This window comes from Schistocerca gregaria, chromosome 3, assembly GCF_023897955.1.
Source record: "Schistocerca gregaria isolate iqSchGreg1 chromosome 3, iqSchGreg1.2, whole genome shotgun sequence".
Classification (NCBI taxonomy): Eukaryota; Metazoa; Arthropoda; class Insecta; order Orthoptera; family Acrididae; genus Schistocerca; species Schistocerca gregaria.
The window spans coordinates 842,109,130-842,134,925 of NC_064922.1; the positions used below are offsets into that span (position 1 = coordinate 842,109,130).

At 41.9% G+C, this 25,796-nt stretch overlaps 1 protein-coding gene across 2 annotated transcripts in view; it reads right to left on the reverse strand.

Moving 5' to 3' along the window:
* The window catches only part of LOC126354731 (alanine--glyoxylate aminotransferase 2, mitochondrial-like), a 120,526-nt gene that overhangs the window by 91,334 nt on the left and 3,396 nt on the right, over window positions 1-25,796 (reverse strand). The window contains exons 2-4 of one of the 2 annotated variants that reach the window (XM_050004593.1): window positions 22,591-22,682; window positions 17,294-17,478; window positions 1,855-1,978 (exon numbers count right to left, since the gene is read on the reverse strand). In XM_050004593.1, coding sequence (XP_049860550.1) covers window positions 1,855-1,978; window positions 17,294-17,478; window positions 22,591-22,682 — 401 coding nt within the window. Of the gene's footprint in view, window positions 1-1,854; window positions 1,979-17,293; window positions 17,493-22,590; window positions 22,683-25,796 lie in introns of those variants that run through there. The other variant, XM_050004594.1, reaches the window with a different exon arrangement.

The window sequence follows — 25,796 nt, forward strand, 5'->3', positions numbered from 1 at the left end:
TCTCTCTAATGCCTTTGATGTACTAGATCATAAAATACTGCTTGCTAAATTGGAAAGAAGAGGAATAAGAGGTGTGGCTCACAACTGGCTATGCTCTTACCTACAAAACCGCAGACAGAAGGTATCACTTCAATACGATATTAATGTACAGAATAAAATAAATAACACAGTTTTCCTCTCGGAGGAAAGAACAGTAAGATATGGTGTTCCCCAGGGTTCTGTTCTAGGGCCATTACTTTTCCTCATTTACATAGATGATCTTGTTGAACGTATGAGCCCACAAAAAACTATCCTGTTTGCTGATGATACAAGCATAGTGTTGACTGGATCTAGCCCTGAATCCTTTCAGACAATATCTGATAACTCTAAGAAAAACTTTCTGCGTGGTTTAACAAAAAAGGCCTAATTGTTAATAGTGGGAAAACTGTATGTATCAACTTCCATTTAATTCCCACATCTAGTCAAAAAACTATCCAAGTAAAGTTAAATAATGATAAAATTGAAAATGTAAATGCAACAAAATTTTTGGGCCTATGCGTCCAACAAAATTTAAAATGGGACACACATATAAACAACTTATCAAAGAAACTCTCATTGTTGTGCTATGGACTAAGAATACTAAAATCTACTACAAGTAAATCCACACTAATGCAAGCATACCATGCGCAGTTCCACTCATTGCTCCACTATGGAATCATCTTTTGGGGAAATTCAACTCACAGCACAAATACATTTAAACTACAAAAAAGAGCACCGAGGATAATCTGTGGCCTCAAAAAGCTGGAATCCTGTAAATGTCAATTTATAAAACTTAATGTTCTAAGCATCCCATTCCTATTCATTCAAGAAACAATCCTATTCACCAGGGAATACCTCTCAATAACAGGCAAATTAATCCAAAACAATGATATACACACTCATTATACCAGAGGGCAATCTAATATCCATCAAATTTTTCCAAGGACATCATCATACCAAAAATATATAACTTATCTGGGTGTCATATTACACAATAAAATTCCAGAACAAATAAAAACTGCTCCAGATCCAATATTTAAAAATAAACTAAAGGCATTTCTGACAAAGCACTGTTTCTATTCAGTACAAGAATTCCTGGAAATGAAAAATTAGAAAGTTCCTTTGTAAAATACTGTGATTAGAGTAAAACATTCTGTAGGCAAAATAATAACCTAATTTCTAGTATACACAGCTATGTTTCAGTTTCACTTTCCAAAAATTTTCAACTCGCTTTATGAATGTACAAGTACACATTCTATTAGTATTAAAACTTAATTGTCTGTGAAATCTCAATGTTAATTTCATTTTTAATGTAGTTTTTAAATGACATTTTCCTTCTGCTGTGTTTCCAGTTGACATTTTCACTATCCTGTCATCTCAGTGATTATTTGTGTAAATTTAAAGTAGCACTACATTGCCTACATGTTTCTTAGTTCCCCATGTAAATTGTTTGTATTCTCTGTATGTGAAGTTACTATATTCATCAATGAACAATTTTGTGTACATTTTTTTAAATGGCAGTCCACTGCCTATTTTTTTTCTTTCTCCAAACTACATATTTGTTAAGGAAAATGACTTGTCCTGTATCATGTGTACTTTGTAAAATATGTGATCCACAGGATAAATAAAGAAATAAAAATACAATAAATAATATTATCACAGTTAGTTACATGTTCCAACAATTTGCAGTAAATATTTTGCCTGAAGTGGCAGCATACACAGGCACACTTACTATTTATTTCCAAAAGAATTATTATCTTAGAAGAACAGATACTTGTAAATTTCTGTACTTAAAGTCAATCCATTATTTCCAAGGAACTATTTTAGAATGTTTACCTTTAGATCTCCTGGAAGTTTTGCTGTCAACTTTTCTGCATATTCATGGACTTTTGGGTGCATGTAAATATTAGTAGTATGCCACAAAGTTTCCATCTGCTCTTTGGCTGCTTTATTTACAGTACTGCAAAAGGGAAAGTTATCTTTCATTTATTTAGTTAACTTCTTGGTCAAAAAAGTTATGAAATAATACTTTGAAGCACACAACTGCAAACACACAACAAAGATCCACAAATATGTAAATGCAGACAAACATAATAACATAACAAAAGATGAAAAGTTCATCCAGTCACCAGTGGAGATAAGTTCTTTCATTGCCCTCAGTCCTTCCTATCTTTTCTTTTTCTGCTCTTATTCTATTATTGTATTCACTTATCCCCTATCTTTCACTTTTTACATTATATCCAACAACGGAACAGCACTCCAACCACCACTTCTAAATGTTATCCAGTCTACAGTCTTCCTATTCCTGCCTCAGAGAACTACTATCCAGTAAGACCTGTCCTGCTCCACATGAATGCAAAATCCAGTCTTCCTACCACCAAAATACTCCCTTGCAGACCTCTTCCATCTGCCACATCCCCGCAAAAATTTCTCCCAATGTACTACCAAACTCGGAAGAAAGTTGTCAACTTATCCACTATGACTTCAAACCCCACAGAAATTTCAGTCTTTTATTGAGATCTCACCTTCAGTCACACACCCTAATTCAATGATTCAATCCTGTACAAAGTTCCACTGTACTCCACCAAAATCCTACAGCAGAAACAAACTTATGCCAACCGTACTTCCAGCATCTTGTTGAAGGAGTAGCATCGTTGTGGAAGACAATGTCTTCATGGCTGCTACCCATGCCATGCTGTGCCGCACCATTTGGAACAATCCCTCCGTGCCAACCAGGATGGATTCCGAAAACATTGATCGTGTGAAACCCAACAAGCACTTTCTCACATGACATACTGAAAGCTTTGGATCATGGAAATCAGGTAGATGCCACATTTACTGATTTCCAAAAATCCCAGTACCACATCTACGCTTATTGTGAAAAGTTTCATCATATGGGGTATCAAGTGAAATTTGTGACTGGACTGAGGACTTTTTGGTAAGGAGAACACAGTATGTTATCTTCGACGGAGAGTCATCGTCAAATGTAGAAATAACCTCAGGTGTGCCCTTAGAGTACACCTGTCGTTGTTGTTCATATTGCATATTACTGACCTTGAAGACAATATTAATAGTAGAACCAGGCTTTTTGCAGATGATGCTGTTATCTATAATGGCGTACTATATGAGAGAAGCTGCATAAATATTCAGTCAGACCTTGATAAGATTTCAAAGTGGTGCAAAGATTGGAACTTGCTCTAAATGTTCAGAAATGTAAAATTGTGCCCTTCACAAAATGAAAAAAAAAACAACATAGTATCCTATGACTGTAATATCAGAGAGTCACTGCTGGAAGCGGCCAACTCATACCTGGATGTAACACTTTCTAGGTGTGATCAGTCATGAGGAAATCTAGGTTGTCGACTTTAGTGTTCTGGTAGAATGCTGGGGAAATGCAATCAGTCTGAAAGGCAATTGCCTACAAATCACTTGTGTGACCCAGTGTAGAATATTGCTCAAGTGTGTGGGACCTGTACCATGTATGACTAACAGGAGATATTGAACATATGCAGAGAAGAGCAGCATGAACGGCCACAGGCTGCTTTGATCTGTGGGAGAATGTTTCAGAGATTCTAAAGACAATGAAGTGGAATACTCTTGAAGATAGATGTAAATTATGTCTAGAAAGCATACTTACAAAGTTTGAAGAGCCGGCTTTGGGTAATTACTCTGGGAATATACTCATGGGGGTTTGCATAGTACAGTTGTAGATGTAGATGAAATATGCTACTGTGTCCCCTTTGTGAAGGTCGCTGTTTCACTAATTCTGGTTGACTTGGGGCGTAACATTGTCCATGTGATCTAACAATTGCCAGTGTTAGATCCCACATTTTGTCAATGTTAAAATCATCAACACAGTTAATTACATTCTTTTTCAACTGTATCAACAGCTAACCCGAAAGCTGAATCCCACAAGGATGAAACGGATGTTAATATCTGGCATTATTCATAGTCCAAAGCATAGCTTGCCTGTATACAATGCTCAGCCACTGCAGATTTATAATGCTGTTGTAGCAGATGAGTATAACACTCATGCTCTGTTCAACATTTTTGAACTGTATGGAGAGTGTGTTCAATGTAAGACTGAATTGTGGCTGAGGATATAATTGATTGATGTGACCAGGAATGAGACTGTAAGTCTGGAGTAATACTGGTGTTAAGATCAACTCTCCACAGCTCCTTTACCACCCGGCACCTGGGTCATCATTACTGTTGATGCCACCTCCCCCTACACTAACATCCCCAATTCCCAAAACCTGGACACCACTCTCCAACTCTCTCCAATACATCCTGCCACAACACTCAATGGCAGGGCCACCTGTGAAAGCAGTCATGTGGTATACCAACTTGGCTGCAACACTGTGCAGAATTCTTTGTGGGCATGACCATATTTAAAAACAGATGAAGAAGGATTTAATTAATTGTGCTGATGGTTTTAAGCTTGCCAAATGTGGACTCCGGCAAATTGTGAAATATCATCCTTCACAGAGGGGTCATGGTAGCATATATCTCTGCCACATGTGTTATGTCTTTCACCATCAAGCATAGACAGTGGTCTAGAGGTAGCATCTTTACTGCAGAACTCAATCAGTCTTTCTCCTCTCTCATTCATAGTACCAAGTCCATATCCTCTTGCAATCCTTTCTTCTATTCCTTCCCCTACACCCATATTCCAGTCCCTCCTGACCATTAGCTTTTCATCTTCCTGTACATACCGAATTACCTGTTCAATATTCTCATAGGCTTCTGTGTGTCTTCATCTTCACCTTGAGACAACCACTTGTGTACCTGAACTATCACTGTCAGTGTTGGTTTGCTGTCAATTCTGATACGAACAACCCTATCACTGTAACTCATTTGCTGCCCTACCTTCCTATTCATACAGGAAGGTTGAGTAACCAACAAAATGATAATGTTCTATTAGTCTGGGCATGCAGTGTCAGAAATAGTGCACAGATACAAGGCGAAATGGCTGCATTGGAAAATGTGAAGAAATCTAAAAAGAAATGATTGTTTGTAGGACTGACCCAGCGTATAGAAAAGTCAAAACAGCCTTTGATGAACTCAAATGCAATAATGGTAACATTAAGTGTGCAATGGGAATTCCATTGTTAAATGCAGAGGAGAAAGTGGATAGATAGGAAGAGCACATTGAAGGTCTCTATGAAGGGGAAGACTTGTCAGATGTGGTAAAGCAAGAAACAGGATTCGATATGGAAGAGAGAGAGGATTCAGTATTAGAATCTGAATTTGAAAGACCTTGGGGAAAACTTAAGAGCAAATAAGGCAGAATGGATAAAGAGCATTCCATCTTAATTCTTAAAACCACGTAGGTAAGTGGTTGCAAAATGACTATTCATGTTGGTGACTGGAAGGCTTGAGTCTGGCGATATATCACCTGACTTTCAGAAAAAAATCATCCACACAATTCCAGAGATTGAAAGAGCTGACAATCAGCTTAACAGCTCATGCATCCATGTTGCTGACAAGAATAATGTACAGAAGAATGGAAAAGACCAAACAATGGAAAATCCAGGCTGGAATGTAGCAATAATATGAAATGGAAAGCTGCTACTCACCTTATGTCGGAGATGCTAAGTTGCAGATAGGCACAACAAAAAGACAATTACAAACAAGCTTTCAGTGAGCAAGGCCTTCATCAAAAATAGATGACACACACACACACACACACACACACACACACACACACACACACACACACACACATACGTCTATTTTTGATGAAAGCCTTGCTGGCTGAAAGCTTATTTGTGACAGTCTTTTTGTTGTGCTTATCTGTGACTTGGCATCTCTGATATGTGGTGAGTAGCAACTTTCTTTTTCATAATATTGTTGAAGAACAGAAAAGAATATAGAGGATGTGTTACGTGATGATCTCTTTGGCCTTAAGAAAGGTACAGTCAGCAGGGAGGCAGTTCTGACATTTCAGTTGATAATGAAAGCAAGATTAAAGAAAAATCAAGACACATTCATAGGATTTGTCAACCTCGAAATGCATTCATCAATATCAAATGGTGCATGATGTTCAAATTCTGAGGAAAATAGTGGTGGGGTATAGGGGGAGATGGGTAATAAAAAACTTGTACAGGAACCAAGAGGGATTAATAAGATTGGAAGACCAAGAATTAAGTGCTCGGATTAGAAAGTGTTTTAAGACAAGGATGTAGTCTTTTGCCCCTATTGTTCAATCTATACATTGGAGAAGTGATGATGGAAATAAAAGAAAGGTTCAGGAATGAAAATTCAATGTGAAAGGATACCAAGGATAAGATTCGTTGATGACATCGCTATCCTGAGTGAAAGTGAAGAAGAATTACAAGATCTGCTGAATGGAATGAACATTCTAGTAAGTACAGAATATGGACTGAGAGTAAATTGAAGAAAGATGGAAGTAACAAAAAGTAGCAGAAATTAGAACAGATAGAAACTTATGAGGATCGATAGTCATGAAGTAGATGAAGTTAATGACTTCTGCTACCTAGGCACAAAAATAACACCTGATGGACAGAGCAAGGAGAACATCAAAAACAGACTAGCACTGGGGGGGGGGAAGCGTTCCTGGCCATCAGAAGTCTATTAGTATCAAAATGCCTTAATTTGAGAAAGAAATTTCTGAGAATGTACATCTGGAGCAGAGCATTGTATGGTAGTGAAACATGGACTGTGGGAAAACTGGCATGTAAGAGAATCTAAGCATCTGATATATGGTGCTACAGACAAATGTTGAAAGTTATGTGGACTGATATGGTAAGGAATAAGGAGGTTCTGCACAGTATCAGAAAGGAAAGGGATATATGGAAAGCTCTGACAAGAAAAGGGAACAAGATGTTAGGACATCTGTTAAAACACCAGAGAATAACTTCCATGGTACCAGAGGGAGCCGCAGAGGGTAAAACCTGTATAAGAAGGCAGAGACTGAAATACATCCAGCAAACAATCGAGGAGATAGGCTACAAGCACTATTCTGAGATGAAGAGGTTGATGCAGGAAAGGAATACATGGTGGGCTACATCAAGCCAGTCAGAAGACTGATAACTCAAAAAATGATCGCTAACAAGTATTATGAATGGCAACTGCCAAACTGGCCATGTGACAGCTGGACCAACCAGTTGTGGAGCATGCTACCCAACAGAATTTGTGACTTCAACTGCTTCACAATCCAATTTTTCCATTGGCACTAGCATTTCTGAATTGTGTAAATGGGAACTCTCTCTGCAACATATCCCGTTGTTGTTGTCTTCAGTCCTGAGACTGGTTTGATGCAACTCTCCATGCTACTCTATCCTGTGCAAGCTGCTTCATCTCCCAGTACCTACTGCAACCTACATCCTTCTGAATCTGATTAGTGTATTCATCTCTTGGTCTCCGTCTACGATTTTTACCCTCCACACTGCCCTCCAATACTAAATTTGTTATCCCTTGATGCCTCAAAACATGTCCTACCAACCGATCCCTTCTTCTAGTCAAGTTGTGCCACAAACTTCTCTTCTCCCTAATCCTATTCAATACCTCCTCATTAATTACGTGATCTATCCACCTTATCTTGAGCATTCTTCTGTAGCACCACATTTTGAAAGCTTCTATTCTCTTCTTGTCCAAACTAGTTATCGTCCATGTTTCACTTCCGTACATGGCTACACTCCAAACAAATACTTTCAGAAACGACTTCCTGATACATAAATCTATATTCGATACTAACAAATTTGTCTTCTTCAGAAACGCTTTCCTTGCCATTGCCAGTCTACATTTTATATCCTCTCTACTTCGACCATCATCAGTTATTTTACTTCCTAAATAGCAAAACTCCTTTACTACTTTAAGTGTCTCATTTCCTAATCTAATTCCCTCAGCATCACCCGATTTAATTTGACTACATTCCATTATCCCCGTTTTGCTTTTGTTGATGTTCATCTTATATCCTCCTTTCAAGACACTGTCCATTCCATTCAACTGCTCTTCCAAGTCCTTTGCCGTCTCTGACAGAATTACAATGACATCGGCGAATCTCAAAGTTTTTACTTCTTCTCCATGAATTTTAATACCTACTCCAAATTTTTCTTTTGTTTCCTTTACTGCTCGCTCAATATACAGATTGGATAACATCGGGGAGAGGCTACAACCCTGTCTCACTCCTTTCCCAACCACTGCTTCCCTTTCATGCCCCTCGACTCTTATGACTGCCATCTGGTTTCTGTACAAATTGTAAATAGCCTTTCGCTCCCTGTATTTTAGCCCTGCCAGCTTTAGAATTTGAAAGAGAGTATTCCAGTCAACATTGTCAAAAGCTTTCTCTAAGTCTACAAATGCTAGAAATGTAGGTTTGCCTTTTCTTAATCTTTCTTCTAAGATAAGTCGTAAGGTCAGTATTGCCTCACGTGTTCCAACATTTCTACGGAATCCAAACTGATCCTCCCCGAAGTCCGCATCTACCAGTTTTTCCATTCGTCTGTAAAGAATTCGCGTAAGTATTTTGCAGCTGTGACTTATTAAGCTGATAGTTCGCAACCCTTCCTTACTCCCATTACAGTACACACACATCTTTTATCCCTGCAGCACACAGGCATGGTAGTCCTCTGCTTCTCTCATCATCATCATCATCTACATCTACATCTACATCCGTACTCCGCAAGCCACCTGACGGTGTGTGGCGGAGGGTACCCTGAGTACCTCTATCGGTTCTCCCTTCTATTCCAGTCTCGTATTGTACGTGGAAAGAAGGATTGTCGGTATGCTTCTGTGTGGGCTCTAATCTCTCTGATTTTATCCTCATGGTCTCTTCGCGAGATATACGTAGGAGGGAGCAATATACTGCTTGACTCTTCGGTGAAGGTATGTTCTCGAAACTTCAACAAAAGCCCGTACCGAGCTACTGAGCGTCTCTCCTGCAGAGTCTTCCACTGGAGTTTATCTATCATCTCCGTAACGCTTTCGCAATTACTAAATGATCCTGTAACGAAGCGCGCTGCTCTCCATTGGATCTTCTCTATCTCTTCTATCAACCCTACCTGGTGCGGATCCCACACTGCTGAGCAGTATTCAAGCATTGGGCGAACAAGCGTACTGTAACCTACTTCCTTTGTTGTCGGATTGCATTTCCTTAGGATTCTTCCAATGAATCTCAGTCTGGCATCTGCTTTACCGACGATCAACTTTACATGATCATTCCATTTTAAATCACTCCTAATGCGTACTCCCAGATAATTTATGGAATTAACTGCTTCCAGTTGCTGACCTGCTATTTTGTAGCTAAATGATAAGGGACCTATCTTTCTATGTATTCGCATCACATTACACTTCGCTACATTGAGATTCAATTGCCATTCCGTGCACCATGCGTCAATTCGCTGCAGATCCTCCTGCATTTCAGTACAATTTTCCATTGTTGCAACCTCTCGATACACCACAGCATCATCTGCATCTTCTTCTTCTTCTTCTTCTTCTTCTTCTTCTTCTTCTGCCCCCAGCACAGCCTCCTGATGCTGCACCTAACAGCCCCTTATACTTCGCCACCACACCCCTGCAGACACTCATGGGCAGGTATACAACTTTGACAGCTGTTCTCTATAAACATTAATGATTTGGCAGACAGGGTGGGCAGCAAACTGTGGTTGTTTGCTGATGCTGTGGTGTATGATAAGGTGTTGAAGTTGAGTGACTATTGGAAGAAACAAGATGACTTAGACAAAATTTCTAGTTGGCATGATGAATGGCAGCTAGCTCTAAATGGGGAAAAATGTAGGTTAACGTGGGTGAGTAGGAAGAAACTTGTTTGGTTACAGTATTACCAGTGTCCTCCCTGATACAGTCAAGTCATTTAAATATCTGGGGATAATGTTGCAAAGCAATACAAAATGGAATGAGCATGTGAGAACTGTGGCAGGGAAGATCATAGATTGATTTCAGTTTATTAGGAGTATTTTAGGAAAGAGTGGTTCACCTGCAAAGGAGGCTGCATAGAGGACACTGGTGTGACCTATTCTTGAGTACTGCTCAAGTGTTTGGTATCCATACCAGGCCGAATTGAAGGAAGACATCAAAGCAATTCAGAGGTGGGATGCTAGATTAGTTACTGTTAGGTTCGAGTAACATGTAAGTGTTACTAGGATGTTTTGGGAACTCAGTTGGGAATCCCTAGAGGGAAGGTGACCTTGTTTTCAAGAAATACTACTAAGAAAATTTACAGAACTGGCTTTTGAGGCTGAACACTGAATAATTCTAATGCCACCAACATACAATGAGAAATTTGGGCTCATATGGAGGCATGTAGGCAGTCGTTTTTCCCTCTCTCTATTTGTGAGTGGAACTGGAAAGGAAATTACTACTAGTACCCTCCGACACACACCATGTGGTGACTTGTGGAGTATCTATTTAGATGCAGACTTTGTGCAATAGTTTAATAATAATGCCTCCTTTGTATGGTGAGTAGCAAATTAATATATTTCAAAGTGTTGTGGCGCCGATGAGATCAACACCAGCACGGATCTGAGTATCATCTTTGAACTAAGCTAAGATTTTCTTTGAACAGTTCCATCATGTCAGTTCTTTGTAAGCTTTGCTTGTGTAAAGAGGTGAATAAACGAACTACTGCAAAATGGGAGTGTTGTTTGGTGTAACCGACCTGAACTTCCTCCTCACTGGTGACCCCGAGTTGTAACATCTTCCATTTTTGCCATTTTACTGTGTCCGCGACCTTCGCATCAGTTATTTTCACGTGTATTACATCGATACAGCATTCGAACAATGACTTTGGCCCAACACCTAACGCCGTATTTTGTGTTCGACATGCATCATGTTGTGGACGATGTACACCCACCAGGACTGCAACACGATGCCTCTCACTCGATGATTACACCCATTTCGCGGGACGTTTTTGAGCCTGCAACAACAAGTGAGGTTAGGAGTGTGCATGACTCCGGTTATCAAACACCTTTGTTCCCACCACAAATGGCCTCCCTCATTGACGGTGCAGTTACCTCTTGCGGATCTCCGTGCAGTGCGGGACCAATGCCGATTTCTGCAAATGCTTCGTTGGACAACCTACCACCGCCAGGATAACGATTTGCCATGGCGTAATCCATGCAGTACCACATGGATACCTGCCACATGGCCAGAACTGCTTCATTCACAGGTCAACCTACTCAGCATCCAACCACGCCTGCGCCTCCCTCAGTTCAGCATCACACTTGCCTTCCTACTTTGATACCTCGGCCTGCAACAGGAACAATAACTTGTTATCTGTGCCTGACCTCCACCCCCATCCCACTGCTACACCTCAGTGTTTTGTGCCACGACATTCACCTTATCCGCACAACATTTTGAGTGGAGTGAGTGTCAACAGTGAACTTTCACACATTCCGTCTCATGTTTGATATCATTTCCCACACTCTGCTTCTGGACAGCCCGCACCTCCACAGCCTTCCTGCAACACAGGTGGCCCCAGCTCTGATCATACATCGAGCTTTCTATGGATTAACACGCGTTCTCAAACCTTTAACCTTTTCTCACCTGTCGCCCTCGTGCCGGCTCCAGTCGAAGATCCGCTCCTGTTCTCAGCACATCTTGGTGCCTCATCCGCATCGGTCTTCTGCGATGTGTCAATCCGAACACACCCGCAACGTGTTGAGCTTCCACGACCACCATCAACACATTATGGTGTCTCACCCACGTCAGCCTTCCGCATCATGACGGATCACGCTCAACCATAATGTGTCACCTTCACGCTTCCTCCCAAACAGCCATCGTTGCCACATCCCCTGGAAGCACACTCTCCTGGAATACTACAGCAACAATAGCTCGTTTTAGGCAGTGCCCCAATGAACTCAACTCAACCTGTTCTTCTGAACATTCTACAATGCTTTCCGACACTGCCACCATTTAATCCTGACAAGAGCTACAACCTGGTTCAACATTGCAGACTAAGTGTTCGACCATTACAAACTTGATGAGTCAACCAGTTTTCTGTGCCTCATCACACACCTGCATGACCATGAGGACTTGATTGCTGACCTGGTCGACGCCCCGGACTCACCTACCTGGTACACTCTAGAGACAGTTCTACATCGGCTTGCACGCTCAACTGAGGCAGCAATACAGCAAGTGCTCCACCTCGAGCAACTAGGCAACGACAAACCTTCCCAGCTCTGGAGACAGCTACGTGCCCTGGTCAACGCCGATCTATTCTCTGACACAGCTCTCCTTGCCATCTGGTCATATAAACTACATCTCCTCACATCAGCTTTGCTCTGGCTCAAAGGTCTCATGAACCTGTTGAGCAAACAATGACAATTGCTGACAAGCTAAACTATGCATCACTGCTCCACTTTGCTGGACACTGCCTACCTGACAAGTCTCAGGTTCAGGCTCATCGCCCTGTGGCCAGACGCGGCCAGGGCCATACTGTGCCAACCATTCCGCTCGCTCCAGGAGGCAGTAAACAAGCAACTGGGACATCACCGGCTCCGCCCATGGTCACGCCCCCTCCTGCAACCGAACCTGCTGCGGCCACCGAACCTCTGTCACCGCCACTGGCAATGAACTTTCCACAGGAAATGCAACCGCACTACCCATACTGTTACTTCCACACATGGTTTGGTGTAGTGGCATAGAACTGCAGACCACCCTGCTACTTCCCAAACCCCAATCGCAGGTAGGTTTGGGTTCTGCCTCCTGCGCACAACATGGCAGGCACCCCCCCAGTGCTCCATTCCATCTGGGAACGACCGGTTAATTGTGGGTGACTTTAAATTAAAGACATTTCATTGGGATACATTTTCCTAGTGGACACAGGCATCAATGTTTCACTGCTGCCCATGTCCTTACTGTCGTCGAACATCCGCCCTCATCATACTTCACTGCAAGCCGTGAATTCAAGTTAACTACAATACTCGGGTTCAACTTCACACGTCGTCTCACTCTCCGCAAACTGCAAACTCGAGTGGACATTTTTAGTGTGCGTGATTGACAAACCTATACTAGGCATTGACTTCTTGCAACACACCACAAACTTTCACTGGACCTAGTGCAAAACACCGTGTACACCATCCGTCCAAGACTCACTTCCCTCTCCCCCCCCCCCCCTCCCCCTCCCCCTGTGACACATTGGTTCAGGCTCATCTCATCCATAGATGCTTGTCTCTGTCGATGACATTACAAGAAATGATGCACAAGTGCCTTGTCGAGCTTGAACACGTGGCTTGCCTATGCAAGGAGAACTTCGAGCTCTCCCTCCGGCTCCACAAAACACAGCTCAATCTCACCAATGCAGCAAAGGAATTCCCCAATCTCCAGTAAACAGTGTCGACTTTGTCCCAAGCGCCTCTCTGACCTTATAAAACAGATTTCTGAAGTACTAAGCTCCAGTGTCATCGAACCCTCTGCCAGCAGCTGGTCTACGCCCATTCATATGACACCCAAGAACGATGGGTCCTGGCGCATGTGCGGGGACTAACATTGAATAAACGCACATACAATTATGGAAACCTACCCCATACCCAACATTGCCGACTTTACCAGTTCCCTCGCAGGTGTGACCACGTTCACTGTTATTGATTGCAAACTGGCCTACCACCAGATCCCCATGGCACCTGAAGACATTGAGAAGACAGCAATCACCGCCCCGATCAGGTTATTTCAGTTTCGATTCATGCCCTTCGGTCAACGAAGTGCTATTCGGACTAAAATTCTGCTTTGCTTATCTTGTGTTCAGTTCCTCCACTGAGGACAACTTTCAACATGTGCAAACTGTTATAAAAACTCTCACAGCAGCAGGCATCTAGAGCAACCAGGACAAATTGCAGCTACATCAACCCGCTGTCACTTTTCTTGGTTTTCAGGTCTCTGCCGATGGCATTACACCATCCCCTGAGAAAGTACAAACAATACTAAACCTACCCAGACCTTTGTCATTCAAAGAGCTCTGGCGCTTTTTGAGGATGGTTGATTATTATCACCAACATCTACCTCGGGCTCTGGAGATTCTGGCTCCGCTGACGGACGCTTTGGCAGGCACCAAAACTTCTGAATCTCGGACCATTTCATGGACCCCTGCTATGACTGACTCTTTCACTGCCCTCAAAAATCTTCATGCCGAGGCCTGCACCATCGTGCATCCTCATCCCAATGCGCAGCTTTTCATCACCACAGACGCTAGCGATAGTGCCATCGGCGCTGTCCTTAGCCAGACAATCGACGGCCAGACATCGCCTCTGCAGTTCTTCTTGCGCAAGCTTACCAATGCAGAACGGAAATATTCTGCGGTTAACAGGGAGTTGCTCGTGGTCTACGAAGTGATCAAGCATTTTAAGACTGATGTTGAGGGACGCTCTTTCTATGTTTTAACAGACCACAAACCCCTGACTGCGGCCATTTCAAACCCGCCAGCTGACCCGCCTCCTTAGATACATGGACTTCATATCTCAGTTCACCTCCGATGTCTGACACATGAAGGGTGCTGACAATATAGTTGCTGATTTCCTTCCATGAGTCGACGCCGTCCATTCGCTATTAGACCTCTCTGAACTGCCTAACCTTGTACCCGCCAACGAGGACACACAAAACCTGATTTCAAACTCTACTTCTTCACTACACTTTGTCCGCACTACCTTCCCTGACATTTATGGTGAGATCTGGTGCGACGACAGTACGGGCACGTTACGCCCCCTCATCCCAACCACACTCCATCGACCTGTCTTCAACGCATTGCATAATTTAGCCCACCCCGGTGTTTGTGCGTCCGCCTGCCTTGTAGCGGAGCGCTTTATGTGGAGAAATGTCAACAAGTACTGCCAGCAATGGCCACACTCCTGCGTCGCATGCCAACACTGAAAAGTACACAAGTGTTTCCAGCATATTCATATTGACGTTGTCAGCCTCACCCCCCCCCCCCCCCCCCCCTCTAATGGCTTTCGATATGTTCTCTCGTCTATCAACTGAACAACTCGCTGGGTCGAGGCTGCCCTCTCCCCAATATTATGGCAGAAACTGTTGCTCGAACTTTCGTCGAGTCATGGGTATTGCATTTCGGATGTCCAGCTATCATCACGACTGACCAGGGCAGACAATTTGAGTTGGCCCTGTATCATTTGCGGTATCCGGCGCTTCGATAACACAGCATATCACCTGCAAAGTAATGGGCTAGTTGAGTGCTAGCACCGCACTTTCTAGGCAGCTCTTCAATGCCACGACTCTCTATGGACGGAGGCCCTTCCCCTTGTGCTACTCGGCATTCATGTGATCTATAAGGAAGATCTCAAAGGCACAATATCTGAGTTCGTATACTGCCAGAACATTGTTCCCCCTGGTGAACTCATGAGCCTTTCTGCTTCTCTCCCTCAGTCTGACTTACTTTCCTTCATGGACTGCGTCAGACACCACTTCATCAACCTCCACATCCCTCCGCGTGCCAGCCATTCCTGCCCTAAGGGTCACATCCCGAAATCTCTGGACAACTGCGAGTATGTCACACTCTATGAGGACACTGTCCGTGCTCCCCTCCAACCTCCATATATCGGCCCGTACCAAGTTCTCTGGCGCTCAGCCAACACCTATGATATCCAGATGAAAGATTCAGCTGTCACAGTCTCTCTCAACAGACTTAAGCCTGCTCATGTCGAGCCTCCTCCTATCCCCCCCTCAGGCCACAACGACACCACTCACTGTTGTGGCTCACGACGCTCCCACTACTCCCTCCACATCGGACTTACACATTCAATTGAGTGACTTCCAGCTCGCCCCCAACTCTGGTCTCACATACTCCGTTGAGTAACCATATGCTCCCCACGTTGTACTTACCTATGATCACGCCCTTGCCGCCAGGCCCTTCGCCGGTCTTTTCGACATATCCACTGTTGCCTGCCTTGCCCTGCCGAGGTCTCTCACGCCCCCCCCCCCCCCCCATCTTGAAGGTGCCCTCGCTCAAGGTGTTTGTATCTGTCCACCCGGACATAATCCACTACATCTCAATAATACTATGCGATGATACAGTGTTCGTTGCATGTTTCCCTTCATCCAGTGCTCATGACACAGCCTCCGCCATTCCCTGCCACCTGGTGAAATGTGTTCCCCTCTCGCCCGATGTCGACCTGGACATGCTTTGTGTGTTCACCACGCCCACCAGAGATATCGTCGTCGTCGCTCCGTTGTACCCACAAGCCACCGGCCTACCTGTCGCCACACGACCAGCACGCCCAGTACGACGTCCGGCTCGCTTCAACAACTTCCAGGTTCAGTGGCCGAACCTTCCTTCACGACATCTACCCACACAGCTCACCGACAACGCTGTCAAGCTGACCACGGTCCGGCTCTCGACCATCCCTGCCGATGCCATAGTAGCCCCCCACCCACCACCAACCTCTCAAGAGTACTCATTACTGAGAGGGGGGGGGGGGGTCTATGTGGCCCTGATGAGGTCAACACCAGCATCGATCTGAGTATCGGCTTTGAACTAAGCTAAGATTATCTTTGAACAGTTCCGCCATGTCAGTTCTTTGTAAGCTTTGCTTGTGTAAAAAGGTGAATAAATGAACTACTGCAAAATGGGTGTGCTGTTTGATGTAACCGACCCGAACTTCTTCCTCAGTGTCATCAAAGTATACAGAAAGGCAACCTATCAACAGAATCAAAAATCACTAAACCACTGTCTAACAATAATGGTAGTTCCTAGGTGGAATAATAGGTAAAATAAAGGCAATCACTTGCCCAAAGCTGACTTGTGTGAAATACAGAAACAGACAAGAGAATACAGAATTTACACTAGCTTTCGAACTCTTGCTCTTTCCCTAGCAAAAGTGCACACACTCTTATGCACGCGCGTGCACACACACACACACACACACGCACAACTATGCAAATGCCCAAATGCTCACACCTGTGGCCACAGTGAAAATCTTTTACAAATCTGAAAACCTTCTTTTATCTTTGTTTCTACACTAAACCTGAATTTCTTTACAAATAAAAAAATGTAATAACAAAATTCAGGAGTGATGTTTAAAAATAGATAAGCTATTACCAAACCTAACTAAAATTAGTGTTTTGTTTGTAAAGCATCCATAACTGTCAATTACATATTTCATTTGTTGGTGTTAGAATATGTCTGTGTGTAACAAGTTTTACAGAATTCTGAAAGTAACAGATTCTGCCCAACTCTGTGTACATGTCAGCTCTAATACAGTGGCTCCTGTTACATCAACTGATAAGTGGACTTCTCTTTGATTAGAAATATAATTGTTATGTAAAACAGACATTATAAGCTACTTACGGGTGACAGTGTCCAACACTAACAGTTACAACTCCTCCAAACATATCAAGATATCGTTTGCCGGTGTGATCAAAGAGCCACTGCATATATCCATCATGGATTAACAGAGGCTTTTTATAGTAGGATACAATGCATGGAACCAGGTGATCTTCTCGTATTTCTTGAATCTTGTCATAATGTAGTCCCTGTTACAACAAACCTATAATGTAAAACAACACTTAATTAAGTGAACATAATTTTGTTTCAAGTATGATTACATTTATTATAATTTAATACAGAAAAAGATGGCAGAATTTACCATTCACTTTGCAGCAGAATGTATGATGTAATGAAATATCTTGGCTGACTAAAACTGTTGACATTATCAGAACTGATGCCTGACCTCTGTTTTATGGGCAATGCTCGTAACAAGTGAGCCATCTGAGACAAGTATTTCTGCAGGACACACGCCACAGCAGGGTGAATGATTCATATTGGGAACAGCTTCTATGCACTGGCTAAGTCACTACATCACTATGTTCCTCCTCCCAAGAAAGGTAGTCCAGCAAGGTACGAACAAGCGCCTCTGTAGCAGACAGGTGCTGGCAGATTGAAGCTTTGAGTCAGGTTGTGAGACATATTCAGATGCTGCTTTTGAAAAGTATACAAGGTGTGTCCCAAAAGTCATTAAATCTGCTTTTCCGCCACACCCCAACAGGTTGCACCAAATTCAGGCCATTTAAGTTAGGTGGGTGGTGACCCTTAACTTCACAGCATGCCCTAGGTCAGTCTGCTCTGAACATCAGTGGTTTTGGGATCACTGATTTAGTGCACTCTTATTTTGAGAACATGTCATCATGGATACTTTCAAACAACAATGGGGGACCGAATTCTGCATAAATCTCAACAAAAAAGCTGCAGAAATTTATGAAATAATAAGGCACATGAGATGTGCTTTTTGTACAAAATTGGGAGGGTAATTATGGTCTGTGAAGGCCTCAGTGAGACCCTCAGTGTATGTCGAGAGGGACTGCTCGTCACTATAGATGTGAGGGGCATGGGTTGCTATGCTGTACGGAAGGGACTTCTTGGTATGGAATTGGTGGGTGCTGCCAAAGTGCAGGTATTGCTGGTGGTTGCTAGGTCTGATATGGACAGAGATACTGATTTAACCGTCTTTGAGGTAGAGGTCAACACTGAGGAAGATGGCCTGTTGGGTTGAGTAGGGCAGGAGATGGTTTTGACAGCTACAGCAGTACCTCTGTCCATATCACACCTACCAACTACCAGTAATACCTCCATTTTGACAGCTGCCACCCCTTCCACACCAAGAAGTCCCTTCAATACAGCCTAGACAACCATGCCTGTTGCATCTGTAGTGACAAGCAATCCCTCTCAAAATACACAGGCCGCTGACTGAGGCCATCATAGATTGTAATTAACCTCTCCCCTCAATCTTGTACAAAAACACATCTCCTGTGCCTTATCTTTCCAGTCACCCAGCATCCCCCAAGTCCCACCATTCAACCACAGAGGAGCATTTGCCGTGACTCAGTACCACCCAGGACTGGAGCAACTGAATTACATTCTCCACCAGGGTTTTGACTACCTCTCATTGCTCCTTGAAATAAGGAATGTCCTACCCACTGTCCTTCCACTCATCCCACAGTGGTATTCCACCACCCACCAAACCAACAAAATATCCTTGTCAATCCCTACACAGCCCCAGCTCCAAACCTCTTGCCTCATGGCTCATGTCCCTGTAATAGATCTAGATACAAGACCTGTCCCATACATCCTCCCACCATCACCTACTCCAGTCCAATCACAAATATCACCTACACCATCAAAGCCATGGTTACCTATGAAACCAGTCATATGATCTACAAGCTAAGATGCAACCACTGTGCTGCGTTCTATGTGGGCAAGACAACCAAAAAGCTGTTTGTCCACATGAATGCCACTGACAAACTGTGCCCAAGAAACAGCCAGATCATCCATTTGCAGTGCATGCTAACCAACATGACATTCTTCACTTCAATGACTACTTCACAACCTGTGCCATCTGGATCCTTCCTACCAAACACCACTTTTTCTAAATTGCACAGGTGGGAACTCTTACTATCATATACTCTACATTTCCGTAACCTCAATCTTCATTAGCCAATGTCCTTACCCATCTAGCCCCTTCCCTGTTCCCATTCAAGCACTACACAGTTCTCTATTCCATCAACACACACTCTGTCTTTTTACTTCTCTCCTTTCCCACTACCCCCCCAACCTCTGTCTGACCTCCCTCCTGCACCTAGCTACCCTACTCTCTCTCCATCTCATCCATGTATGCTCCCACGAACAGCACTTTACCGTCCTAGACCCCTACCCTGCTATCCCTCCCCCTCTTCCCCCTTGCTGCTTCCTTATCCCCACCACTCAGATACCTCTCCCAATGTGCACTGCTGCTCACAGTTTGGTCTCAGCAGCCAGAGACTGTGGTCATTTGTGTGTGTGTGTGTGTGTGTGTGTGTGTGTGTGTGTGTGTGTGTGTGTGTGTGTTTATGCTGTTTATTTTTTACAAAGGCCTTGTTGGCCAAAAGATCACTTTCTGACAGTCTTTTTGTTGTACCTATTTGTGACTCACTGTTTCCACTATATGGTGAGTAACAACTATCCTTCTGGATCTTCCATTGCTTATTTTAATCTTGATCAGTAGGTATTTTTATACAAAAATGTGAAATAAAATATAAAATTTGTAGTGCTTTGGAACAATGCATATGCCATAGACACATAAAAAAAACATCTTGCATGACGACATATTACTCAGTAAAAATGAAATACCTATGTTAAATTACACACACACACACACACACACACACACACACACATACACACACCTGTGCATACAGGCACATTGTGCTGGATGAATACTCAGAGCAGGGTCTGCAGTTTGCAAGTTGACTGGGACAAGGGGTTGTGCTGTCTCCTTTCACCATTCCCTCACTCCAACTGACAACCCCTCACCCCAGAATTGAATTACTGACATACTGTCCTCAACTAGCTCACTGTAGCTGTACTGGTGTGTGTGTGTGTGTGTGTGTGTGTGTGTGTGTGTGTGTGTGTGTGTGTGTACATACTCTAGCTTGAGAAAGGATTCGTCAGAAAGCTTGTTAAGTTCTCAAACAATAGAAACTCCAGGATGGAATGTAACAATATTATGAAAAGGATAGTTGCTACTCACCATATAGCAGAGATGCTGAGTCACAGATAAGCTTAGCAAAAAGGCTTTCACACAATAAGCTTTCGACTAACAAGGCCTTCATCAAAAACAACACATACGCACATGCACACCACGCAAACACAACTTACACATACATGATCACAGCCTCTAGTGGCTGATGCCAATCTGACAGGCTTTTTTTTGTGCTTATCTGTGACTCAGCATCTCCGCTATAAGGTGTGCAACAATTATCCTTTTCATAATATTGTTACGTTTTCAGTTTTGTTTATGTGTCTGGTGTAAGGTAACAAATAGAGGTTCACCTATTGACTGAAATTTTATTACATTGTTATATATTTACGACCATGTCTTGTATTTCAACTTACACTAAGCAAAGACAACTTATACAACAGAAACAGTTACAGAGTGTTTGTTCAAGCCTTATAAAAAGACAGTTTTTCACAAAGTACACGTGTTAATTACCAGTTCTTAATACAGCATGGGATCGTACATTTTGCATAGAACAATTAGTGTCAATCAATGGAATTGCCTCTATTGCAGTGAAATATCAATTTAATTCCAATTAAAAAATATATATTGTAATATTAATTGTTACTCATGATGTAATATTTAACACTTGAGTCTCTTTTTATGATACTCATTATGAAAATTGTGTGTTTTCTGCTGGGTGTAAGGTCATGATTAAATAATTTTGTACAGCTTTTCTAACTATAAGAATGCTGTAAGCAGCCAGAAATGTTGAAGTTATAAAGGGGATCCCTGCTGCAAGTGCAGAGAACCAGAATGAGAAAGTATGGAGTGAGTCAGTCTGTAGGAGAGCTAATTGGGTTCAGCTTGTGTCAACAAAGGAAGAAAAGAAAATGAGTTGTTTCAAGGCTTTTCATTAAGCAAAATCCTCACAATGATATAAGTACATGAAGAAACCCAAAGAATCACTTCAGGACTTCTGCTGTGAACATAACCACTATTTAAATACGTCTAACAGTCTTCAGCACCTCTGATTCCATGATTCCACCAGATAAGTAACAAAGAATTTACATATTTTCCTGCTCCAAAACTCAACTCCTTCTGCAAGAACCACGATATTGTGATATGAATGCTGAAAATAATTAATATTTTTGAAGTGAAATTTTGCCTTCATACTCATCTATTTTATGAGTGGATGTTTTATTTGGTCAGTTGTTACCTGTACAATTACAAATCGAGTATTTTACTGTTTCATAGCTCCAGTCACTGGTTATTTGTTTAAAGTCAAATCATAGCATAAAATTAATGCACAGACTTTCACCAAACAAGCAAACTGCAATAAAAGATTGAGTTTATCAATGTAAACTGTGATTTCCACTTCTTTTAACAACTGGAAGTGGTTTTTTTCCATTTATAATAAATGCAAATAAACAATGAGTGAACTGCACTGAAAATCAGAGTATTAGTATAGTTGCTACCTCTCTAGTCTCTCAAAGGCTTTTGTCATATTTCTTATGAAAATATTTTCCTGTACACAATGTCAATATTTTCCTGTACACAATGTCAATATTTTCCTGTACACAATGTCATTGTTACTTAGTGACATTAATAGGTACTCACTATTGATGCATAAATTCAACCATCTTCTATTGTGACAGCTGCTCTCTGTTCTATCAGAAATATATGGTGGTTATGAAAAAGTATGGCAAGTATTAGATTATATTATTGTGAACAAATACAATGCAGGAAGCTCAAATTTTACATGAACTGTTCGAAATCAGCCAGCTTCTGGCCTATGTTTTTTTGATTATGAGCTGTATTACATAATACAGTACTTTCTTACTGTAATATTTGAACAACACACGTAACACTCTATATCTGAATCATGTCCCAACAGCTTAATAACTCCTAACAGCATATTTAATCTGCAAATGGTGTCCTGTGTATTTTGTTGTGGATTCACAAAGAAACTTGTGAATCTCCATTTTCTGTTGCTCATGTCTGATATGCTTCAGACTTTCTGCTCCCAAAAGCAATAGAGGTTGAAGATACAATCAAGCAGCACATTTCTTACAGTTATGATAATTGTTGTGCATTGATCACAGTCCATACTCACTGTGTACTTCTTTGGCTGATAATCACATGGAGGCATCTCAGGTGCTGCCATAGCATGGTAGTCTTTCTGGCTAAACTTCAGAAAACGTAAACCTGTGGAAGTAAAATTCTGAATAATAGCTATTGTCTTCTAACAAGACGATTCTACATTCATAGCAGAAGTTTGTCAAGTACATAGTGAAAATTGCATGGATAAAATACAGAATGGAAGTGATATTTAGTTTTGAATGAATAATAATGACTTGATATTAACACATGTAGCTTGAATTCACATTTGTAATCATCTAACACTGCTTTTATAAACAGTATGTTAGACTAACATAGGTACAAGACAAAGGAGTGAGTAAGGAGTAATGAAATAAGCATATAATCCCAATAAACATAGGTCCAGAAACCAATGTTTTCTACATATAACATACTATAATTCAGCATATGAACACCTTATAAGAGTTCTCAAGGAGCCAAATTGCAATTATGCACTTTTGGACAAATACCGGTACATTACAACAAGTGCTCCACGTGACTATCATCCGTGTGAAGGCAAATCTCAGCACACTACGTCATCTGTAGCAATACATGTTCAAATTGCCAGGTGTGGGCCAAATGTAGTTACTATGATCCATAATGTGTCTCCAGAGTTCATCAACACTATCAATATGGTTGGACTGCACCAGAGCTTTTAAATACTGCCAAACAAAAAGAATCAAATTAAGGCAGGGAACTTGGGAGGCAATAGTACTGGCAAGCCACAACTGATACACTGTTTGTTGTCAAAGATTCATGCTGCGTATTCCTGAAGGGCCACCTGAAAGTATGCTGGTATCCCATCATGCATGTACTGTATATACATACTTCTGCTGTGAGCTGCAGCATATATGTAGCCTTAGACACTGTGAGTGTTGTAAGATTGGCACGACTTGTGCTTGTATCAGAGAAACCACTGGTTTCTGGATATATGTTTATTAGGATTGTTTCATTGTCCTCTACTCACCCTTTCACTTGTACCTGTAATAGCTAGACAAATTGTGTGCTGAAAGGGAAAACTCAATCTTTAATTTTATAAATGACTTTCACCATAATCTGGTCTATTTCCACCTGCAAAAATTGTAATGTGTGTGTGTGTGTGTGTGTGTGTGTGTGTGTGTGTGTGTGTGTGTGTGTGTGTGTGTGTGTGTGTGCATGCGTGTGGGTGTATACCTGTCCTTCACCCCCCCCCCCCCCCCAAGGTAAGTCTTTCCACTCCCGGGATTGGAATGACTCCTTACCCTCTCCCTTAAAACCCACATCCTTTTGTCTTTCCCTCCCTTTCTCTCTTTCCTGACGAAGCAACCTTGGGTTGCAAAAGCTTGAAATTTGTGTGTGTGTTTTTTATTGTTTTTACCATCTCTATCAACATACCAACACTTTTGTTTGGTAAGTTACAGCTTCTTAGTGGGAAACATTCCACGTGGGAAAAATATATCTAAAAACAAAGATGATGTAACTTACCAAACGAAAGCGTTGGTATGTTGATAGACACACAAACAAACACAAACACACACACAAAATTCAAGCTTTCGCAACCAATGGTTGCTTCACCAGGAAAGAAGGAAGGAGATGGAAAGACGGAAGGATGTAGGTTTTAAGAGAGAGGGTAAGAAGTCATTCCAATCCTGGGAGTGGAAAGAGTTACCTTAGGGGGAAAAAAAGGACAGGTGTACACTCGTGCAAGCACATATCCATCCGCACATATACAGACACAAGCAGACATATGTAAAGGCCAATGGAGGACTTTTTGGTAAGGAGCATGCAGCATGTTATATGGGATGGAGAGAGATCCTTAGATGTAGAAGTAACTTTGAGTGTGCCCCAGAAAAGCCTTTATATATGTCTGCTTGTGTCTGTATATGTGCAGATGGATATGTGTTTGCGCGAGTGTATACCTGTCCTTTTTTGCCCCTAAGGTAGGTCTTTCCACTCCCGGGATTGGAATGACTCCTTACCCTCTCCCTTAAAACCCACATCCTTTCATCTTTCCCTCTCCTTCTCTCTTTCCTGATGAAGCAACTGTTGGTTGTGAAAGCTTGAATTTTGTGTGTGTGTTTGTGTGTCTATCAACATACCAACACTTTCGTTTGGTAAGTTACATCATCATATATATATATATATATATATATATATATATATATGAAGGATGACCTTATCCAAAAGCAAAAGCATTTTTCCATCCTTTCTTTATGCTACCAGTTACTCAATTCCAGTCAACATCTCTATTCATGTATTCATATTACAGTTATAGCTATTACTGTAATTGCTAAATTAAATCACCTTTTTCAGGCTGCATTTGTTGCATGACATATACATCTAGTCCAATCAGTTGACTTTTGCCTATGTGCTAATATTAAATGATCCTACAGATAGACAAAACAAAAGAGAAAATAAAATTAACACTGATGCATGTACTCATTAACGATTGGATCACCATCACGATTGAAAGGTTTTTCTGAGATAATCGAAAGAGGTATCTTAAACAGAATGATCGCCTCAATGCCAACTAGCATGGAGTTTGAAAACATTGATCATGTGAAACCCAACTTGCACTTTTCTCACCTGACACACTGAAAGCTTTGGGCCAAGGCAATCAGTTAGATGTTGTATTTCTTGATTTACAAAAAGCTTTTTACTCAGTACCCCATCTATGCTTACTGTCAAAAGCTCAATCATATGAGGTATCAAGTGAAATTTGTGACTGGATTGAGGACTATTTGGTAGGGAGCACGCAGCAAGTTATCTTGGATGGGGAGAGATCCTTAGATGTAGAAGTAACTTCGAGTGTGCCCCAGCAAAGTGTGTTGGGACCCTTGCTGTTCATGTTGTACATTAATGACCTTGCAGACAATATTAACAGTAAAATCAGGCTTTTTGCAGATGATGCAGTAATGTATAATGAAGTACTGTCTGAAAGAAGCTACGTAAATATTCAGTCAGACCTTGATAAGATTTTGAAGTGGTGCAGAGATTGGCAACTTACTTTAAATGTTCAGAAATGTAAAATTTCGCAATTCACAAAACAAAAAAATTAGTATCCTATGACTAGAATATCAATGAGTCACTGTTGGAATTGGCCAATTTAAACATACACCTGGATGTAACACTTTGTAGCAATATGAAGTGGAATGACCACAAAGCTTCAGTTCAAGTGCAAAGCAGGTGGTAAACTTCAGCTTA